This window comes from Lepidothrix coronata, unplaced genomic scaffold (assembly GCF_001604755.1).
Source record: "Lepidothrix coronata isolate B3197 unplaced genomic scaffold, Lepidothrix_coronata-1.0 Scaffold59, whole genome shotgun sequence".
Taxonomy (NCBI): Eukaryota; Metazoa; Chordata; class Aves; order Passeriformes; family Pipridae; genus Lepidothrix; species Lepidothrix coronata.
The window spans coordinates 1,216,796-1,237,545 of record NW_016690239.1 but is presented as its reverse complement, the minus strand read 5'-3'; the positions used below and the strand labels follow the sequence as shown (position 1 = coordinate 1,237,545).

The window sequence follows — 20,750 nt, the reverse complement described above, 5'->3', positions numbered from 1 at the left end:
TTAGAAACCAATCCCCGCTGTGCACTCACTTGCAGAGAGCTATATTGGCACTCCAGGAAATTCTCAAGACATGTCTGGAGAGTTCTTCAGGGGGTCTTATTCTTCATTACCAGATATCAGTCACTGCTGTCGTGGATGTCGTCTAAGTTACATAACCTTCTGCTGATGCTTGTGGGCACTAATAATCTTGTAGAGTCCAAGCAAACTCTTGGTTCAGTTCCCACAGATGCAACAGGACTGCTAAAGCTCATCAGTCCTTGGAAACTTTCACAAACTAACTTCTCATTAGGCAACTTTCCTGTCTCAGGCCTATTGTTTTCTGGCAGCCATTTATTTATCCAAACCTATACATCCTGTAGAAACAACTCAGACAATTCAGACAGAAGGGTCCTTTATGGAAAGTGTTACAAGGGTGGATTAAATCTTTCTAATGTGCTCACTGTTGTTAGGATGTCACCTGAAACACCTTATCTACTGGTGCACTGGTACTGTCAGAAGGAGCTATATACAACAGTGCAGGGTCTAGAAGAGAACAGCAGAAAGGATCAAGGATCTAGAAGATGTAGCCAATGAAATGAAAAGGGAAGAACTACTGTTGCTATCAGCAAATATTGAGAGGAGACAAGACAATAAGAATATATAAGAATCTGTCTCAGAAACTCGTAAAGCAGAATGGCATGTAAGTCCTAGATTCCAACATTTTCATTAGACATTTATTAGGGTAAACTTTCAAATGTTAGAGATAAAGAGGCAGTGAGACACACAGTTTCACAGGCTGGTAAAGACCATTTTAGAACACACTAGACTAGGAAAAATGGATGTTCATTTGTGTATGAAAATTTGAGTATTCCATCCCTCCTTACTGTTTTTACTGTTATGATAAGTTCTGTTTAAGAAGACACACACACTTTTACTTAGAATCAGCCTTTTAATTCCCATTTAGCAAACGAACATAGAATAAAAACTTATTTACAGGTATTTCATACACACACAAAATATTTTAACTTAAACAAAATTAAAATCTGTCAAAAGATTAAAATATCAAAAAGTATCAAATTAAATAAAGGCATACCCTAGACTAAGAATTTTGAGTCATATGGTTGTTTACATTTGCCATAAAATACACTGGGAAAGTTAAAAAAAACCCAAACTCTATGTAAGCCTATTTTTAGGGTTTATGAAGTCAGAGAATATACCAGCAGACAAGTATGACATGTAATGCCATCAGTTCCATCATGATGGAAGTCTGGAACGTTATTCAAAGATTTAAAACAGACTTGGACAGGGAAAATCTGATTAGAAATTAGAAAAGACTTTCTAATGGTAAGTTTCATTATGTTTTGTAAAAATGGCCTAAAAAGGAATGAAAACCTCACTGGTTTTGGAGATATCAAGAATATATTTTTATGTAGTTTTTCAGGTGTGAATTAAGTATAATTTCTCCTGTCTATTTCCATCCTTTTGCAACATCCTTTGAGATCCCTATTTGACTGTTTAAATGATAAAGCATTACTATTCACAATACATTCCAACCTCTTATAATAGTTGATCTTTCATTGTGTATATTACAGAATTATAGCAGAAGAAATACAATTTCCATTTGCCTGAGTCATATACAGAGGAGCAAATTATGTTAATTCAGATATTATGGGCAAGACAAAGGGTTTCTGTGGTACCTCATTAGCAAAAAGAAGACATGGATCCACAGTGCTGGAGCAGGCTGCCTGGCTGAGGCAGGGAGCTGGTCCTGCTTCAAACAGGGATCTGCCCCAGCTGACCTTGGAGGTTAGTCCAACCTGTGCAATTCTGCCAGTCTCCACTGGAGATTAAGGCATTTTTCAGGATATCTGGATATACTTTTTGGAGCATGCTAAGGTGCATATTCTCAAATTGTCTGTGATGAGCATGGTTCTTGTGCCTAAAGATAATGCTGGACCCATGCAGAGACTGGAGCTGCCTGAGCAGTTCACAGCTGCAGGTCTATGTGTAAGCTCAACAATCCTCCCAGGTACTACAGTTTGTGAGCAGATCTCTGGATCTGCCTTGCAAGATTGCTTGTTCCTGCTAGTACAGAAAGCAAGGAGCACCCTGTGCAAAATTAGCTAGAATTTCCATAGGAGAGAATTGCTTTGCCTTAAGAAGTCTCATATGCTAGTATTTTAATTCTTTTCAAAATCAGGCCCAAGATTATCCAACCTATTAAACTGTTGCCCGCTCATTTTCTTCAATATTGGTCACAAGACAATTTGATTCAAGAGTTCCAGGGTCACCACGGTATATGGCATTTTCAAAACTTGCTGTAAACATTTGTTGACCACGTCTTTTTTTATAGAAATAATACAATGTAAGGCCAGTTCCAGCTAGCAGAAGGAAGATCAGTATAAAAATTATCCCACCTAAACCATTTGTTGATGAAGCAGCAGCTTCTTTTTTTGATGCTGTGAAAGACAAAACAGAACAATTACTACAAATGCCCAGAGACTGCTATTGTATATAACAAATATCTCCCTAAGTAACCAAGTGAAAGTAAAAGTACTGAACAATCATAACAGCAGTTAAAATTAATGCATGTTACAGATGGGCAATGCAAAACTGAGCTTAATCTCTTTTATGTTCCCTTTAAAAGGAGCGTTATATTGCACTACATATACCATTTTTCATTTAAAAAAAGTAAGACATCTAGTTTGAGGGAAGAGCTCTCATTTTAAACAAATTTAAAATAAAATAATCTGTAACAGATGGTTATTTAAATGAAACATTTCTGGAGAAAATTTTACTTATAAGTAATAAATGCTTATGAACTTACTGAAATTTCTGTTTAGTGGGCTTGTAAGAAACCAACTTACCATTATTGAGAGGTGAATCATCAGTTGGCTCAGCTTCAGCAACTTTAAAATTAAAAAGTATATATATCATACAGTTTGAAAGCAACTGTTCAAAGATTAAATGAATACTACACATATAATTTCTGCTTTATGTTCCTATCAAATTTTAGATAATTATAGAATCATATAATGGTTTGCGTTGGAAGGGACCTTAAAGATCACCTGCTTCTAACCCCCTGCCATGACCAGGGACACCTTCCACTAGACCAGGTTGCTCAAAGCCCCATACAATCTAGTCTTGAACACTTCCAGGGATGGGGCATCCACAGCTTCTCTAGACAACCTGTTCCACTGTCTCACCACCCTTACAGTAAATAATTTTTTTCCTAATATCCAATCTAAACCTACTCAATTTCATTTTGAAGCCATTCCCCCTTGTCTTATCACTACATGCCCTTGGAAAAAGTCTCTCTCCAGCTCTCTCATGAGCCCCCTTTAGCTAGTGGAAAGCGCTATAAGGCCTCGCTGGAGCCTTCTCTTCTCCAAATTAAACAATTCCAACTCTACAAGGCTGTCCTCCTAAGGATGGTGCTCCAGCCCTCTGATCACCTTCATAGTTCTCCTCTGGACCCTGCTGAGTAGGTCCATGTCTTTCTTATGCTGCAGGCCTCAAAGCTGAACACAGTACATGGACATGAAAAATATATGAAAACATTTTCCCTGATAATTGAGGTTGAATCCATCAAATATACTTGTTACAAATACTTGTAAAAAAAAAAAAAACAAGACTAAGTGTTGTCTCACTAGTCTTTGCTTTGAACACTTCCATTGCTTGGGAAGTATGACTCAGTTAATTAGTTGCAGGACTGACTGGCTGTGCCCTACAAATTTCACAGGTGACTCCATTGCCAACCTGCCAATGTGGAGATCCACAAGTAGGAAACTCAATTGGTTCTACACTGCACTGATTATATTTGTGTGGTAAATCTCTTTGCCAATGGCAAATGTGGCCTATTTCATACTGTCTTCCAGTTGATGTGTGCAAACACAACTGAATCTGTGTGCACACAGTGACTCATGATAGCTGCATGTGTGTAGATTTACATGCTTCATGTTTTATGCAACACTACTGTGCACGCAAGCGGGACTCACCCCAACCTGAGACACGTTCAGATTTTACACTGGTTGACATCAAAAACACTACAGGGCCACAAGTAACCATTACCAATGAAACATAACATGCTGTTTGCTTGTCTTAGCACGTCTCCCTGTGCCTCTGTCAGCAGAGAAATTAATTGAGCCCCAGTGCCCACCCTCACTTGATGCTTTCTGCTTGCTCATCCAGCAGATTCCAGCACACTTCACCATGGTGATACTGTCCTCACCTGTCTCTACAGGAGCTCAGTGACTTCTCACTGCTGCCCCTTAGCTTAGCTATCAGGAGAGTGTCTGCCTTTCTTCTCAGCAGGCACTAGTCTAATCATTTAGTCACCATCTACCACTCCTTGCCTTCTAACCATAATGACTATGAATGTTTTGTGCACTCTCAACAGGTGATAGGTTCTTCACTTCCCCAGGGAACAGCGAATGTCAAGAAATCAATGCTTTTAAACTGAGAGGAGGAAACTGTGATTCAGGTTATTCTCTAACGTTATTTCTCACCATTTCTATCAGAATTTACTCTTGGCTTTGACTCAGATGCACATGCATCAGTGCATGAAGTGTACCCAGTGCATGAGCAGTTTGCCTTGATGTATAGTAACCACTACTTTTAAAACAACCCACCACACAGAAATACAGAACTTACTTTTAGGGATTTTGCAAATAAAATTCTGGTCAACAGAGCAGTAATAGGTCCTCCAGGTTCCGCTTGAGACATCCATATCAACACAGTGTTCATCAAAAACTGCCGTAGGCTCTCCTTTCTCCCAGTTGACATATTCTACCGCACTTCTGTCCAACCATATCCATTCTCCTAAAACGAAAAGTACTACCTAGTGAGTGAATTAAGTGGGGAATAAATAAGTCTGCTGGGCACGATGACATCAGGCACAGAATTTTTTAGTTGATTAAACTGGCATCAGAGAGGGCTTATTTCTCACTCTCTTAACAGCCAGAGCTTTTCAGGTGGGAATGTACCAAATATAAATGCTCAAAAAGTTAATTCCGTTAGCCTTCAGGGCCGCGGCTGTCAGAGATGTAAGGAAAACATGCTCAGGCTACCTGAGGACCTTTAGCTGAAGCCTGTGCCCAGAACTGTGCCTGGGAGCCACAAGGAAAGCAGAATACCCACGTAAGCCAGTCTCAGCAGTGCAAGCACACAGAAGGTCCAAGAGATTTTCTTTTTGTGTGTAACTAAGATCAACATTTTCTTAAAAGTCTGCAGTGGTTAAATGTCAAGTACTTTGAGTTAAAAAAGGAATAGGAAACATTTTAATCAACTAGTGCAGTGCAAAGCCAGAACCTTCTACTGACTGAAATATACTCTAATTTCAGAAAAGATACAGAAAGCATAGACCTCTTTATGATTTATGTTTTAGATATCTTAGCAGAAAAGCTATTAAACATTTATTAGTTGATTTTTATCTGATTATTTATTTAATATTTATCATATTGGCACTATTATATAGATGTTAGTGGTAATTAGTATTCATCCTTTTTGTTTAGTATTTATTTTCATCTCAATATGCATGGTGAAATAATTACCGTCAATATTTTTGAACAATCCTATCCAAAACTTTCTGACGTCGCTTGCAAGTGGAGACAAATAAAGTAAGAGAAAGTTCATTTCAGCTGAATCTTCTATGGAAACCAGAGAAGCACCTAAAAATATCAATTAAATATTACATATAATTTCAGCAAGATTTTTCGTTATGAAGTAATTATGTCAGTAAACAATCATGACATGTTTAGTGATCAGCATTTTCATACAGTAGAAATGCTTGATAATAAATTTAAATTAGGTGTAGCTTATAATTGATGTACTCATACACACATCTATGTATTATCACTTGGTGCTGGATTAAAAAGTCAAACACACAAACAATCTGTAAAATATCCTAAGAAAAAAGGGCACTTACCCATTTGAATACACATCATGGAAGCATCAGGCCAGCTTTCCTCAGAAGTGGTGTGAACATAGTAACAATGACCACGGAAGGGAATCCAAGATCTACCATGCTTTGGTTCAGGGCACTTCCCAGGAAGCTGTGGTGGCTCAGTAGGGATTAACTCTATTAAGAAGACCCACAGGTTTCAGTGGAATCTTAAAAGTCAAGGGAAATATGTACTCCTACACCACACACCAGCCCTATAATTTTACATTGATTCCAGGAAAAGGAATATTCTGTAGACTTAACAAATGATAAAAAATTCAACTGAACATGGCAAACTAGTAATAAACTATACTGGTTAGAGCTGGTTCTCCAATCTGCTAAAGAAAGCTTACACCAGTCTAAATGCAACTGTCTTCAGCAAGACAATTTTTTCTTCAAATTTGTGAAACAGAATGAGGAATGAGTCATAAACATAAAGAATCTCAACACCATCACCACAAGTCAGTGGCTTGTGTCTAGACAATTTGTAGAAATGACGGTCAGAGAAGCTGTCTGTACCTGTCCTTGTACATCATACATCCTAAACAATGTAAAAGCAGAATTTATAACCTGATTATAGAATTTATAACCTGCATCACCTGATTAAATCCAAAGCAGAGACTAAATGAATACAAAATTTGCTGTAAAGTATGATGCAAAGATCATAAATTTAATATATAATTTAAAACATATTTGAAAATTACATGCAATATTTGAGTGAAGTATTTGAGCAGCAGCAACAAACAAATTAATTGATTCAGCTGCTACACTGACAGAAGTTTCTCAACTCATATTATTTCAAAAGATACTTTTAAGTGTAAAAGTATATTATTATTATGTTTATAGTTAGGCTAAAGTTGATCAATTCTGTTCTTGACAAACAAGGATGCATAAAAAAACCATGGCATGTGGCATGAAATATTCCAATTGTCTTTATGATGTGCACGTGTTGACCAGCCTGTCAAATGAAATACCTGCAAATCTGAGAGTTCTTCCTTTAAAAAGTAATAGTTTTTCACAAGGCATACACTATCTATTACAATCTTTGCATATGTAGCAAAGTTAAATTCAAATAAAGCCATTAATTTAAATTCCAGCCTCCCAAATCACATTTCTGCTATTCAGAACTTACCATTGGATTGTTTACAGAGAGATGAAAATGTTTCATTGCAAGATGCTGTCTTCCAATACCCATCCAAATCTAAATAGACACAGGCTGTGTTCTTATTTGGTTCTCCACTGGCCCAGTTAAGATACCTGCTCCTCCTTCTATCTGACCATACGTATTGGTCACCATTCTAAAAGCAAATGTGAATAAAGATTATGTCACATATAAGAATTAGAAGGAAAGAATATTAAGATTATACTTGAATGTATGTATAAATTGGGAAAAATCATGGTTTCTTGCACAAAATTAATTCATCCTCTGTCATGAATACATAACAAACTGGTCCAGACTCCACTCTCCACAGCAGTTAGGGCAGCGGTCCTACAGATGTTTATTTAGCGTGCAAACCTACGTTATTCAATTCACACCGTCTGTCTCATGCACTGAATGGGCAAAGGGCCTCATGGTAACAAATGTGAATATATAGCTGAAGGTTTTATCAAATGAGTCCACATTTACACACAAATCAAATAAAGATTGCGGAGAAACTATTGTCAGCGCTCCTCTAACACAAGCTTCTCCATGTATTTAGGAAGCAAATAGAAAAAGCAGAAGTTTCACTGGACAGACAAAAACTGATGAGGCTTTCCATGGGACAGGCACCACAGAACCCTGCCACCCATGTTAACAGGGCCTGTAGTATGTTTCTGGGTCTTGCAAGGACCAGCTACTACAGACGAGACAAGCACTATTTTATCAGTGAATTTCACCACTATTTGCAGAGGATGACTGACATTAGTCACATCCATGGCTTCTGTCACTCCATCCTGTGCAACCTAGCTCCATCCTCCTGTGATCTTTGGAGGCAGGCTCCCATCCTGCCCTTTGTGCCATTTCCTTTCCTGTCTCCTTTCCTTTGAAACCCTTGGCTATCTGTCATTCCAGATTCCTCCCTAATCTTGGTTTCACAGTGACTGCTCTCACTGAGGTGTGGCTCTGGTTCCTCTCACCTCAACACCTGTGCCCTCTCTCAGTACTGTGTCTCACTGAGATCTTGCTCTACCTCTCTCTATTGATTTCCCCACAACAGAAATATCCAGCTACATCATATTTATCCATGTCCTTTTTTACATGCCTCTGTTAGCTGCTTCCCATTTCAGACCTTTCCACTCTTAGCTGAGTTTGTCAGCAGCTTTACACAACGCACTGACTTCGGCTCCAGAAGCCAGCCTAAGGTTTCCCCATTGCCAGAGCTCTGCTCCTCCCAGCTCTTTCCCCTACTGCCCAGCACAAGCTCTTGTATTGCTAGGCTGTGATTTTAAACAAAAACTTAAAATAAATTCACAAAGAAAGGACTATTTTAACCCAATTTTTTCTGTGGTATGCTCAACGATGTGCCTTCAGAAATGACAACACACCCCCATATGAGTATGTGGTAGACCATAGTGTAGGAAGTGGGAAGTCCACAGCTGTTTTACCACTGAAGCCACTGTCTGCTGCAGCTACATCCTTGGTGACCTTTAAGCGTGGGTTGTGGCAGTCCTCGCTTACACTATGGACAAACACTTAAACATGTAAATGCCCTGAAGTGAAGGGAAGTCAGTATCCCCCAAAAGGTTTTGACTTCTGCCACACATTTTTGGATCTGACCAATAACTCATCTAAGATAGTGGTATGACTGTCACTTGCATTTGGTAGACTCACTGTGTTGCTGTTAAGGCCAATCCACACAGGCTGCCCATGTTTCACTATTTGTAACCACACGTAAGATTCAGCATAAGGATCCAAGACACTGGCAAGTTCTGCGGACTGGTCCCTGCACTCCTTCTCTGCTTTTTCCCAGCTCATTTTTTCCTTGACGACTGCATAGCGGTCATCACCATAATTGTTAAAGCCAATCATCGGAACTGTGGGTTGGGAGCTGTGCACTTTGGGGTCTGTAACAAGCAAAAAAAAACCAAAAGAAAAGTCAAACTTTATATTGCCTCAGACATAGAACACTGAGAAAAAATCTAGTGTACTGGAGTAGTCAAGCAATTAAGAGAGACTGAAATAACAAATCAAGATATTTGTATTGCTGCAGTGATGAATGCCACCTTTTCATGTACTGTGACAAAATTTTCTAATACTTGTCAGAATGACTTTTTAGCATAAATATCTGTATCATCTCCAGGAACACACCTTGTAAGCACCAGACCTACCCAAAGCATATTGTACCAATGTAGGGCATTAATGGGAACAACTCCTTCACTTTTTCCATTATATAGTAGCACTGGTTGTATTTCTGATAAGGAACAGGGTATGATAAGTACACTGTGAGCAAGCAGAGGGATATAACTGCTGCTGCTGAAATTGCCTGAGAAAGAATGTAAGGGAAATTAAGCAGGGCAGTTTCACAAAATAAAGAGGTTGCAGTGCTTTGAAGTATAATAGTAGAATTCCAGATTTGAATAATTTACCCATATAAAGACAAAGCACTTGCTCATATGATTGCCAAAAGTAGTAAAATACATGATGATCCATAGATTTTTTTTAATTTACAGGTCTAGTTCCTAAAATAGGAAAGGTTAAGAGATTTTCTCAAAAAAAAGTGTGACCATTTTGTTAAAATGGTCCATAGTGCATGTGATACTGTCATTCATTTCAGTTAAGCCAGGGTGGAATTACAGGAAAGTCACTTTTAACATGAGTTTGAAATAACCACAATAAATCAGCTGTGCTAGAAAGCGGTGAAAGGAAACTCACCCGAATTTTTCTGGCATATGTAACTTTTGCTTGTTTTACATCCTTCATCCTTCCATTTCCCTGCCTGTTCAATAGGGTTCTTCATCAAAAAGACACAATCATCCTACAAGACAAATGAGATTAACCACAAAACCATGTGGACAGGTAGGAAAGATTCAGGACTCACAGACTCACCTATCATACGCAGGTGCATAGAGATGAATAATATGAAAGTCAGATATATGTACATATGGACTCATACAAAAAATGGTCAGGCACAGTAATATGACAATAAGCATTTGCAACTCTGTCCTAGAAAATTTTGCACTTGGATGACAAAGGGAGTTGCAAAGCACAGCACAGGGGCAGGAAGAAGTGTCTGGAACTGTCTGTGCTTACATACCCTCTGTTCATGACTGTGAATGTGTGTGCATGTGTGCAGGTGTGGACCACAGATTTGCTGTTGTGTTCCTGGAGGTTACGGGGAATCTCTCCTCAGCACTGAAGCTTGCCTAGAGAGCTGAATTTCTCTTCTTGCCCCAGTTCAGCACTGGGAACCAAAGTGGTCACAGCAGTGCTGCAGAGGTGGTTTGTCAGAAACAACATTTTGTACGGGACACCTCCTGAAACCCTTTCCACTGTACTGTGGACGTTCCTCATTTTCCACTCAGAGCATGGGAAGCCACTGCTTGGCTTTCTGCAGCAGGAGACAGCAGCTTTTCCCACCTCACATCAGTATAGCCTCATGCTATCTCCAAACCCCCTCAGGTCACACTAGCCCAGGTCTTGTCTGCAAGTGAAAGAAGTTGTATGTGGAACAACTTCTGGAGGGGAATGGTCACAGCCTTCTGCAGAAATTCAGCAATGCAGCCTTCTGCAGCCTTCTGTATGTGTGAGATGGGGAAGTCCTGAAGATCCTAAAACCCAGCTTGAACCTGATGGCAGTAGTTATCTGAGTATTTTCATCAAATCTAAATAACATTCACTGCATCCCAAAATTATATAGTTTATGATATTATTTATTTGAATCTCTTCATGAGTCACAGTAAAGTGAGGGAAATGGCTTACTTGTCTGTGTTTTGCATAAGACTTCCAAACATTTGTCTGGACTCATACAGAACCATGACAAAACACAGAAGTTGAAAAAAAAGTATGTAGATAGATATCTCACATAGTCACTCTGCTTTTAAAAAGCAACAAGATTGCTAAAAGTCTTCATAAAGGGAAAAGAAAACCAACAGAAAATACCATTGTACATTTTAGCCATCTACCAAAGTTATAATGTGTAAGTGATAAAATTGATGTTTACCATACTAAAATAACTTCGTGAACCTTTTGCCCAATTTGTATAGTCTACCGGGCTTCCCTCTGTCCACAAGTACATGTGCTCCTGATTTATGTCATTCAGTCCAATCCAAGCATCAGTAGCAGCTTCTTTTAAGAGGGACATAAGGAAAGCTGAAGGAAAAAAAAAAGAAATATTATGTAAGAGAGGGAACTGAACCTTCCCCAACACTGGAGACTTTAGAATGCCTGGAATCAGGATGATGAGTTTTCATTTGCTCTTTATAATAAGGCAGCAGTCTTATGATAAAAATAAAATTAATAGATGATCACTCATCTGATATTAAAATCAGAAAAGGTCTTTACAAACTCAATGATATGCAAATTTTTAATAAAGTGGCAATTTATGTGTACACTCTTCCATGTTGTTCATCATCTGAGGAAAACGTTTTAATGTATTACAGAAATTAACATGAGTACATAAACTTTGGCACAGAGAAAATGAGTCTACAACGTCTGCATTCCCTTTTCTTCTTTGGCAACTTCTTTGTTAACCTGGCTTAATAATTTCATTTCTAAATAGGCATAACACAAATAAAACTACTTGATAACCATGTATGTATGAACTGTGATCTCAGCTTTGTAGAATACCAGATGCTGTTTCTCTTAGCTCCTGCTTAAGCTGACTTTCCACTAAAATAATGTCCTTCCTTTGCTACAGAAAAAAAAGTATAAACCACTATCACTGATGGAGGGAGCTGGGAGATGATTTGTGTGTGGCCCTCATGACCTGAGGCAGGGCAAATCCTGAAGTAACATGAGGCCTCATAAAAAGCCTGCAAGATGATGAACAACAAGACCAGCAGAGCAAGAGGATCAGGGGGAAGCTAGGACTCTGGCACTGGAATCTTCTGCTGCCTGAGGATGTGTCCACCACTGACATCCACAGTATTTAGCTCAGCAGCTGGGTGCACAGTGATTTGGTTTTGGATATTACTCCCTTTGTGTGCTTTTTTACATAGAATCATAGAATGGCCTGGGTTGGAAGGGATCTCAAAGATTATCTGCTTCCTTAAAACGAATGAAAATGTGGACATTTTATTATACTACTAGCCTCTAATATAATATTTTAATATTTTAATATTTGAACAGTACCTCCCATATTTACCCCTCTGATTTTCAAAGTTAATCAAGACACTAAAACCTATGCAAGAATTTTTTTCCAAAGACTCAATTAATTTCTCATTCAATATATTAATATGGAATAAATAATATCATATATTGCAGAAGCTATAACATCTGTTTTACTCTTTTTGTCAGGAATTACATGGTGTCTCATCCAGTATCAAAACATTGGTACTTTATACCTTGCTCTTCTTTTTTTGATATAGTAGCCAGGTTTCCTCCAAAATCAATGCAATTGTTCCGTGCAGCGTGCCAGGTCAATGTATCATTTTCATCAAGACCAAAGACTTTAAAACACTGAAAAAGAGAAGTGTGCCAGTTCTGTAACTGGATGGTGTTTTAATTTCTGGTGAAAGTACCTCTGTTTGTAACAAACAAGATAAGCCGAATATTTTAAGTAAAAAGGGAGTTTAGCTGATTTAAGAGTACTTTCTATCTTGTCTTTAGGTTTTAGTGACAGAGAAGATCTGTACTAGAAAATTAGCATAAAGCCCAATATTTTAGCATACTCTTAGAAGAAAGAATATGTCAGTCTATTGATCTCAGCAAAAATTGCATTAAGCTTCTGAGCATAGTTCTGAGGTGTAAATTTTTGAGACATGCTGAAGAAGACAAGGATAAAATATGTTATTGAATCAAAATATCTCAGCTCTTGTTGCCCTGTTTGTCCAATTAAGTTTGGTTCTCCCACAATAGTTACAGAAAGATAATGATTTTGATATTATTAAGAAAACTATGAATTTACCATTTCTTGTAATATGATCTTATGAGATTTAACTCAGACATAATCAGACAGCTTTGTAAAAGTCAAGCAACGTAAATGTGCTAACTAAAGCATGTAACTGAAAAGTTAAGCAGCAAATTTGGGGAAAAGCTGAGCAAAAAAGGAAGGTAGAGTCATGATGGCCAGAAGCAGTGTATAAACACTTTGGGAGGAGTCAAGGGGGGAGCCTTTGGAAGCTCCTCTTCCAGGATGTGAGGAAGAGAGAGACATTTTAGCTTGAGAGAGAACCTTGAAATTGAATATGCAGAGTTTGTGACTTTTCCCCAGGACTGAGGGAGGAAAGGAAAAAGGAGACAACAGCCAGCGGATCTCAAACAAAGGATCTCTATCAAACTGAAATATTTTAGCTCAGCCAAAGGAAAGACAGACAGAACTAGACAAAGTAATGCAATTCAGAATTATCTTCATTGTTAGGTGTATTCTAGTACTAGTATTGTAGTGTACACCATTGTTTTATACCTTTTACAGCTTCACTGATAAAAATCTATGGATGTTTAATATGTACAGTCTCTTATCCTGAAGTTTTGTCTTTTGAGATGGCTAAGAGTGATTGTACATAATAAAGTGCAGTGAATCTTATAACTGCATTACTTAAAAAGCTTAACAGGTGTTTGGTTATAGAAAAAAAAAAAAGATAAATTTGCTCAAGGGAAGATGTCGTAGTGGAGAGCCAGTGCATAGTAGGCAAGGGACAAGTAGGTGTCCAGGCAATATATGAGAGCCAGATAGCCTCAGCAAAGCAAACAAGAACATACAACAGCTCCATACAGGGAAGGTTGTTCAGCCATCTTTGGCAACACAAAACACTAGCAAAAATGTAAGATGAAGCTTTCTTCTTGTGTGTCTCATGACCTCCCTAATAACTGCTGTGATCTCAATAGAGGTTGTAATCTGTGGTTTAGGATTTGCATTTTAAAGTCTCTAAATACACACGAACAGAAGATTCTTTGTGACAACTGAAAACCCTGCTACAATTGAAAAACTGATTGTTTTTTATTCTGCTTCTTTTAAAATACAATATACTGACATTTCATACTGCACCTTGTTATCAAAGAGAAGCCAGTCTTCTGGACACCCACCCTTTGGTGGTGGTGAAGTGGGAGCAACAGCTGGACGAACAGTGTCATTAAGCCTTTCACAGATGAATAATTCAACACTGCCACAGTTGAGATCATTCCATGTACCTGAAAGCAAATTAGAATTTAAAAAAAAAAGACAAAATGCAACTGAGACTGAGATAAAAAGTGTGCAACTGGGACTGAGATAAAAAGTGTCCTTTCCTAGAGAAAATCTATTATGGGAAGTAGAACTGATTACAGTATTTGTATTTCTCTCCCCCAGAGATAATAATATATAGTTCTTATGTCTCTTTCTTAGAAATGCTCAGGTTTCCAGCAAAATTTAGAATATGAATCATTTGTCTAAACCCAGAGATATTTCAATATTGCAAAACCATAGCATTGTCAAAGGAGAGTTTTAGTTTAAATGCTTAATTCTCTAAGATCTGTAAGATCTCTATCATCAGCCTGCCGCTACAAGGCACTCAGTCCTTGTTACCTTACTACCCAAGCTTCTCACAGTCCTGTAGTTGTCTGAGTATCTTTTGAGGAAAAACAATACTGAGTCTGCAAATGGTCTGATGCTTAACTGATTTGTTAACATTGAAATTTTCTGACAAAATTAGGAATCAAATCACAGATGTAATCCAATATGTTAGCTACATAGAATTCAATTTTTAAAAAGTGCATAAATGAAAGAAGAGAATACAATTTATTTTCCTTTGCTTTTTGAATACTCTAGGCAAAATCAGCATGCTCAGTATTATAACTCACCCAGCCTTGTCTGTGCAGCCCTCCCAAGCCTATGTCACACCCCGCAGATTGAATGTTGCTACAGTATACTCACCTGTGTGGGTATACATGACCACACAGTTTTCATCATTATTTGCAAAATTGGGTTCATTTGGAGACCAGGCAACATAGTTCACTGGGGTTCCATCCATCCACCTGAAAGAAGTAATTTGAGGAAATAGTAATTCTTAGTTGAATTAGTTAATATTTCTTTGCAAAGGAAGTATTTGAGCTTTGTATTTTAAGTTTCCTGTATCCTAGCTTACAGACACATGTTGTTCTCTGCTAAAATAAAACCAAGACCTTTCACTGGAATTATTAAAAAATATCTTTATATCAACTGCCTGCCTGTCTAAGTCTAACTAATCATCTTAACTGGTGGTTCCAGCCTTTCTTTGTCTCTGAACACTGATAGTGTGCAGGAAATGCACCAGTCTAGCACTGGACTTGGCTTTATCTGGAGCACAGAAACAGATATCTGAGCCTATTTTAGCAATTTCCTGGATATAAAAGCAATAATATAAGATCTTGTAGGGTAACAAAGAGTCTTGAACCAGGTACTGAGAACCACTAAAAACCATTTTGTTAAGCAAAAGAAATCTTTAATATTATAAACCTATTCGTTACTTGGGGTGGTTTTTTTCAGTTATGCAACAATAATTTCCTAGTTTGGTGATTCACAAATTTATTCTTAAAAAGTAGCCAAGGACATGGCTGTAGACAGGTTGTGTCAGTCATTGAATTTCAATAGTCTCCTAAAGCCAACCATGCCAAATACTCACATAATGAGTCTAACAAAATTAATTTGTTTTTACTTACCGGAATGTTTTGTCAAGGCTCACACTTAAGCCAATATAGAAGCTATTTCCCCAGTCTTTATAGAAAATCTAAAACAAAACAAAAAAACCCACAATTTGAATGATCTATAATATAAGAGATTTCAAATAAAACAAGCAAACTCTCAAAAAATGCTGTAGTTTCATTTGTACAATTGCATAGTATACAACGCGCAGGAAATTACTGAAATTATGTGCCTGAACTGCAAAATGCAAAATTTTAAATTTTCCTCCAATTTCAAGTATATAATTTTTTTCTAAAAAGCAGAATGGGCTGAAAAAGAAATTGAGCAGAAAGCTATGTTAAGAAGGTAAGAACAATCTCTTAAGCAGGCTAATAACAATATTTTTTTAAGAGTTTTAGGGAGGCATAGTGAGAATTTGCTGAAAGGCTACAAGTAAATGGTGAGTTTTAGTCCTTAGTCATGGAGGAGGAATGAATGGAATCAAATTTGGGTTTAACACTATAAAACTATTATCAAAACAGTAAATCATCATCAGGTCATTCTCTCACCATTAGAAAATATTGTATCTTAAACCTTTTACTTAAAATATGAGATCTGTTTTGACAAAAATCTTTTATTGAATTCTGTGAAAAGAATGAGTTAGAAAGTAAAACATAATCATTAATTGCAACTTTCAGCTAAACAGAGCAAGGTCTTTGAAAGCTGCACCCTGAGAGTATTCTTCAAAGGAAGTTGGAAATTTTTCTACATTTAGCAATTTATCAAAATAATGATTACGGTAAAGCATCTAACTAGATAAGCCCATGAAAAGATAAAAGGTGGCACTGATTTCTTTTATGGTGGGGACCATTTTTTAATATTTCACAAGCCAGTTGAAAAAAGGTGCATCACTTCAAGACAAAATTGTGCATATTTGAAGCAAATATGTTTCTTACATATTTCCAAAGAAAAGTTTTTTCACTTTCACTCTCAATGACAGCAAGGTCACCACCATTCTTCTTGCAAAAGTCTCTGGCTTTTTGCATAGGCATTGCTTCTTTGCTGAAATAGTATTCCTTGTGATTATATTTTACCCAGTCATCTTCACCAGCAACATATTCATAATCTGCAAATTAAAACATTAAGCAGTCTATAGTAGAAATTATCATCATTATATGTTAATTTATTTTTTTATTGGAAATACAAGACTTACCGAATGTAGAATTAGGTTCTGGTTTCAGTGGCGCTCCTGCAATATAAATCAATATCTGTATATATTATGTTTCTCGGACATCTCTCAATTAAATACACTCATACAGTAATTATCATTTTAACTCCTAGTAATAGTCATAAGGGTTATTCAGTATGCTTATTTTTGTTACAGAATTCCTCAGAGTATCTGAAAAAAAGTGCTGCACTCAGCAAAATAGCATGATAGTGCTGATCACAAATTAAGCTACAGAAACTATGTCCAACTTTAGGCTGTTGCATTACACTTCCCCAACATGCTGTACGTACGTCCAAAGCTTACCTATGTATCTCACGGATTAATTAGTAGTTTTCAACAGCTTTTACTTAAATGTATAAAATATTTCATTGTGATTGATGGCTCAGTTGCCTCTAATACATACAGATCGTGTGATCTGACCTGTAAAGGATGTTATAATCTACTCTAAAAGTTGCTAAAGGAAAAAAGTTATCTTACCTTTTTTAATTTGGCAAATATAGTCCAGCATGTGTTCACAAAATAAATCATTCCAGTTCATATTGAGATAGCCAGTAAACACGCCACATTTTTCATTCCCATCATAATTGTTTGGTTCTCCATGTGACCATTTTTCAAAATTTACCTGGAGTGGAAATATAGCTTTGTTACTATTTTGCTTTTAAAATGAAACAATTGTCTTTTATAATCCTATTAAAGAAGAATGTACTTCCATTTGATTTCATGGTCCATCTTATTCTTTAACACCAGACCTTTTAAGAAGTTCATGACCTCTGAATAGCATAATGATTCATCTGTGTGTTTATAAGCCATGTTAGTAAGCCAAGAAGTTCTTGCCCTGTTTTTTATCAGGAAAGACAATGTTCCCCTATCGAGCTCTAGAAAGATGTTCTCTGATCCCTGGGTTGTTTATCCTGCTCAGATGTTTCAGCCCAAGACAATCCATCAGTGCTGCCATACGGACTTGGACCTTGCAGATCTTGATTTACTTAAGGCAACAAAAGCAACAAAACCTAGTTTGTATAGATGTAAAAAATTATTTCTTATGGCAAATGATAAATGGGAATATAGAGATTAGCACAATCAGATTTGCTTAGATTGGATGCAATATTCCGTCACTTTTGGTGTTATTCATTACTTGAAATGCCATATTGTCATCTATAGCTATGAACTACTAAAAGATTAAAACTAATTTCTAGACAAGAATCAGGTTGTAAAGACTTAAGGTCACTTGCAGTTTGTATAGGAGGAGTTCTGAGAGCTGCCTGCCAAGATATACATGAAAAAAATAGTAAAAAACTCTGGAATAATAAATTATTTACTCACTGGTGAGCCATCACTCCATGTAAATCCACTGTCAGTGTCCAAGGCACTTAAACCCATCCAGTAAGAATAATGAATATAATCTCTCTCTCTGAATGATTACAATCACAGACAATCAGACACAGCATGAAAAAGAGAAGGAGAATGTATAGCATTACATTTTCAGTGTTTTAATACTTGAAATATCATTTGAGACAGTCATATAAAGTAATTGTTCAATTGTCATGTGGAGAAAAACACCCTGGCACTGCATGTGGCAGGAAGCAGTGAAACAGAACTTCATGGAAAAGATAATAAATGTCATGAGTTTACAAATATTGAGTTAAATGAAAATATATTTAAGGTCCTGGTTCCACCAAGTAGCTTAGGCATCCAAATTCAGATACCTCTGCACTCATAGGCTTGATTTAAACATTTATATAAGCACATCAATAGGTCAGGCTTTTCTTAATCTCCCAGTTTTTCCCCCTAATTAAGGTAGGAAACCAGCATGAAATATTCCTTTAATCATGAGTATTTTACCTACTGATCAACTACAAATTAAGTAAATTCAGTTGAAACCAACTTTGATGATACTTCTCTCAGTTTGTTTATGTTCAGGCTGATTCAATGCATGACACCACCTTCCCAGAGACCTGTCAAGAAAACCTTTTCTCACTTCTTTTTACTTATTTCCTTCTGTCACTTTGAAGGGATATACACCATCATTGTAAAGTAGAAATTGATCACCAGGAATCGTTTATGTCTTTCAGAAAGGTAATTTGTAATTTTTTTTCTTATATTTGAATAATGGACTGTGCAGATACTCACAATCTTGTTATCAGGTTTTGTTCTTCTTCACTGTGAATACATGCCAGATCTCCTCCAATGGTTCTGCAAAAATCTTTTGCATCAAACCATGTTTTCATTTTCTCCCTTCCTCCCTGAAAAATCTATAAAAAGTGGTCAACTAAATACTTTGCAGAGTATTACAGATATCTAGAAACAGAAATTAGGGCTTCTGTCTTTGTTCTAGTCTTCTGGTCTAGTTTTATTCCTTAATATTTAATTGTGCAACCATAAGCCTGGAATCATCTATCAAATTTGATTATTGTAACTTTGCTTTTCTTATCACCTCAGAGCCCCTGTGGCTGCAAACTTTAGATCAACACACATACAGCTTTGTCCAGCACTTCCCAGCCACACCACCTGCAGATGACTGGAGACATGTTACCACAGACTGCCTATCAGGTAGGCAGGGTAAAATCAACCTTCCATGGATACACAGAATATATTCTTATTTTAATTGACAAGTGTTTACATTCAGAAATTAAACACCTACTTTGAAGCAGAAGCTGCTCTGAGGAATGGATTGCCATCCCTCTGGGCACAGCAGAAGATGGGATATCGTTGGAGGAGGAGGAGGGGGAGTCACTCCCTCCACCAGCTGCTTGCAGAGAAACATATTTGTTTCTTCACAGTTCACAATATCCCACAATCCAGCTGAAGTTCCTGTTGTCATGGCCACGCAGCCTGACTCCCCTCCTTCATGAAACATAAAATTGTTAAATTTTATTGATGACTGCACCTTTTCAAAGTATATGCTGCTTACTTATGAGTAACCTGTTCCCACTCTAAAATATCAATAGCTCACAATAGCTCATGTGCATTTCTATTCAATCATAAAAAGAAATTCTAGCAAATTCCTTTGACATTATACTAGGAATCACTTAACAAAACTACCAAACTGCAAAGAGCAAAGGATACCAAAAGACATATGCAGTCCCAGGGGACCTTCTGGAAGGGGTTACCACAACCCCTGATTTAATCCCCTTAGCAAAAATTGAAAGCTTCATTGTCCTTTCTGCTGCTTTATGTCAGAAGAGTTTTTCTAAACAATTTTTTTAGCTTTTAAATCCCCACTTTTTGGTTCCTCAGAGCAGAAACTCAGTGGCCCCCATGGCACATACCAGGCATTCCCACGTTCCAGTGAGTGAAGGTGACTGGATCCCCACTGGCCCAACTGAATGTCCCCTGCTCCTCAACGTCTGAAAGACCAATCCAGAAGTATTTTGCTGGATTGAATCCAGTTATGGAGGTCAAAAAAGCTTGTTCATATCTGTGAAGAGTAAGCATCAAAATGATGTATCACATTTTATCATAACTTGTACATTTCTTCAAACAGTTCATTGTAGCAAATCTGGTAAAGTTAAGGTGATTTTTCAGTATGTATGAAATGAAACAAGGGTAATCATCTTACTTTCATAGTTCTAATTATCATAAAAAGTAATTTTTATTTTACTTTTTGTTACTGTGACTCATGTCTGGAATTTAGAGTGATTCTATTCCCCTTTTGTACTGCACAATGAACAAGGCAAACCCCACAATATTGTGTTAATGCATATATGTTACTCATTCTGTATAACTATAAAAGCTACTATGCTTTTATTCTAAAAAGGGTAAGGTTCCAAATCTGCCTGTTGAAAAAACAAACAAACAACCATAAAAAGGCTAAAACACTAGAATCTAGAAGAAGTAGTTCCATGCTTATCTGTTTATTTTTAGTTCAAGAAGTTTTAAAACAATC

At 37.1% G+C, this 20,750-nt stretch overlaps 1 protein-coding gene across 1 annotated transcript in view; it reads right to left on the bottom strand.

Annotated features, from left to right (window-relative positions):
* Positions 1–918: 918 nt before the first annotated feature.
* Positions 919–20,750, bottom strand: part of LOC108498443 (macrophage mannose receptor 1-like) — a 29,773-nt gene continuing 9,941 nt past the window's right edge. The window contains exons 11-30 of the mRNA XM_017817161.1: positions 20,134–20,282; positions 19,506–19,708; positions 18,995–19,116; positions 18,188–18,275; positions 17,342–17,486; positions 16,850–16,885; positions 16,593–16,762; positions 15,675–15,742; positions 14,911–15,011; positions 14,047–14,189; positions 12,404–12,518; positions 11,062–11,210; positions 9,774–9,876; positions 8,733–8,965; positions 7,053–7,218; positions 5,906–6,058; positions 5,532–5,648; positions 4,633–4,800; positions 2,847–2,888; positions 919–2,438 (exon numbers count right to left, since the gene is read on the bottom strand). Of these exons, the coding sequence (XP_017672650.1) occupies positions 2,200–2,438; positions 2,847–2,888; positions 4,633–4,800; positions 5,532–5,648; positions 5,906–6,058; positions 7,053–7,218; positions 8,733–8,965; positions 9,774–9,876; positions 11,062–11,210; positions 12,404–12,518; positions 14,047–14,189; positions 14,911–15,011; positions 15,675–15,742; positions 16,593–16,762; positions 16,850–16,885; positions 17,342–17,486; positions 18,188–18,275; positions 18,995–19,116; positions 19,506–19,708; positions 20,134–20,282 (2,710 nt within the window). The 3' untranslated portion in view covers positions 919–2,199. The remainder of the gene's footprint in view (positions 2,439–2,846; positions 2,889–4,632; positions 4,801–5,531; positions 5,649–5,905; positions 6,059–7,052; positions 7,219–8,732; positions 8,966–9,773; positions 9,877–11,061; positions 11,211–12,403; positions 12,519–14,046; positions 14,190–14,910; positions 15,012–15,674; positions 15,743–16,592; positions 16,763–16,849; positions 16,886–17,341; positions 17,487–18,187; positions 18,276–18,994; positions 19,117–19,505; positions 19,709–20,133; positions 20,283–20,750) is intronic.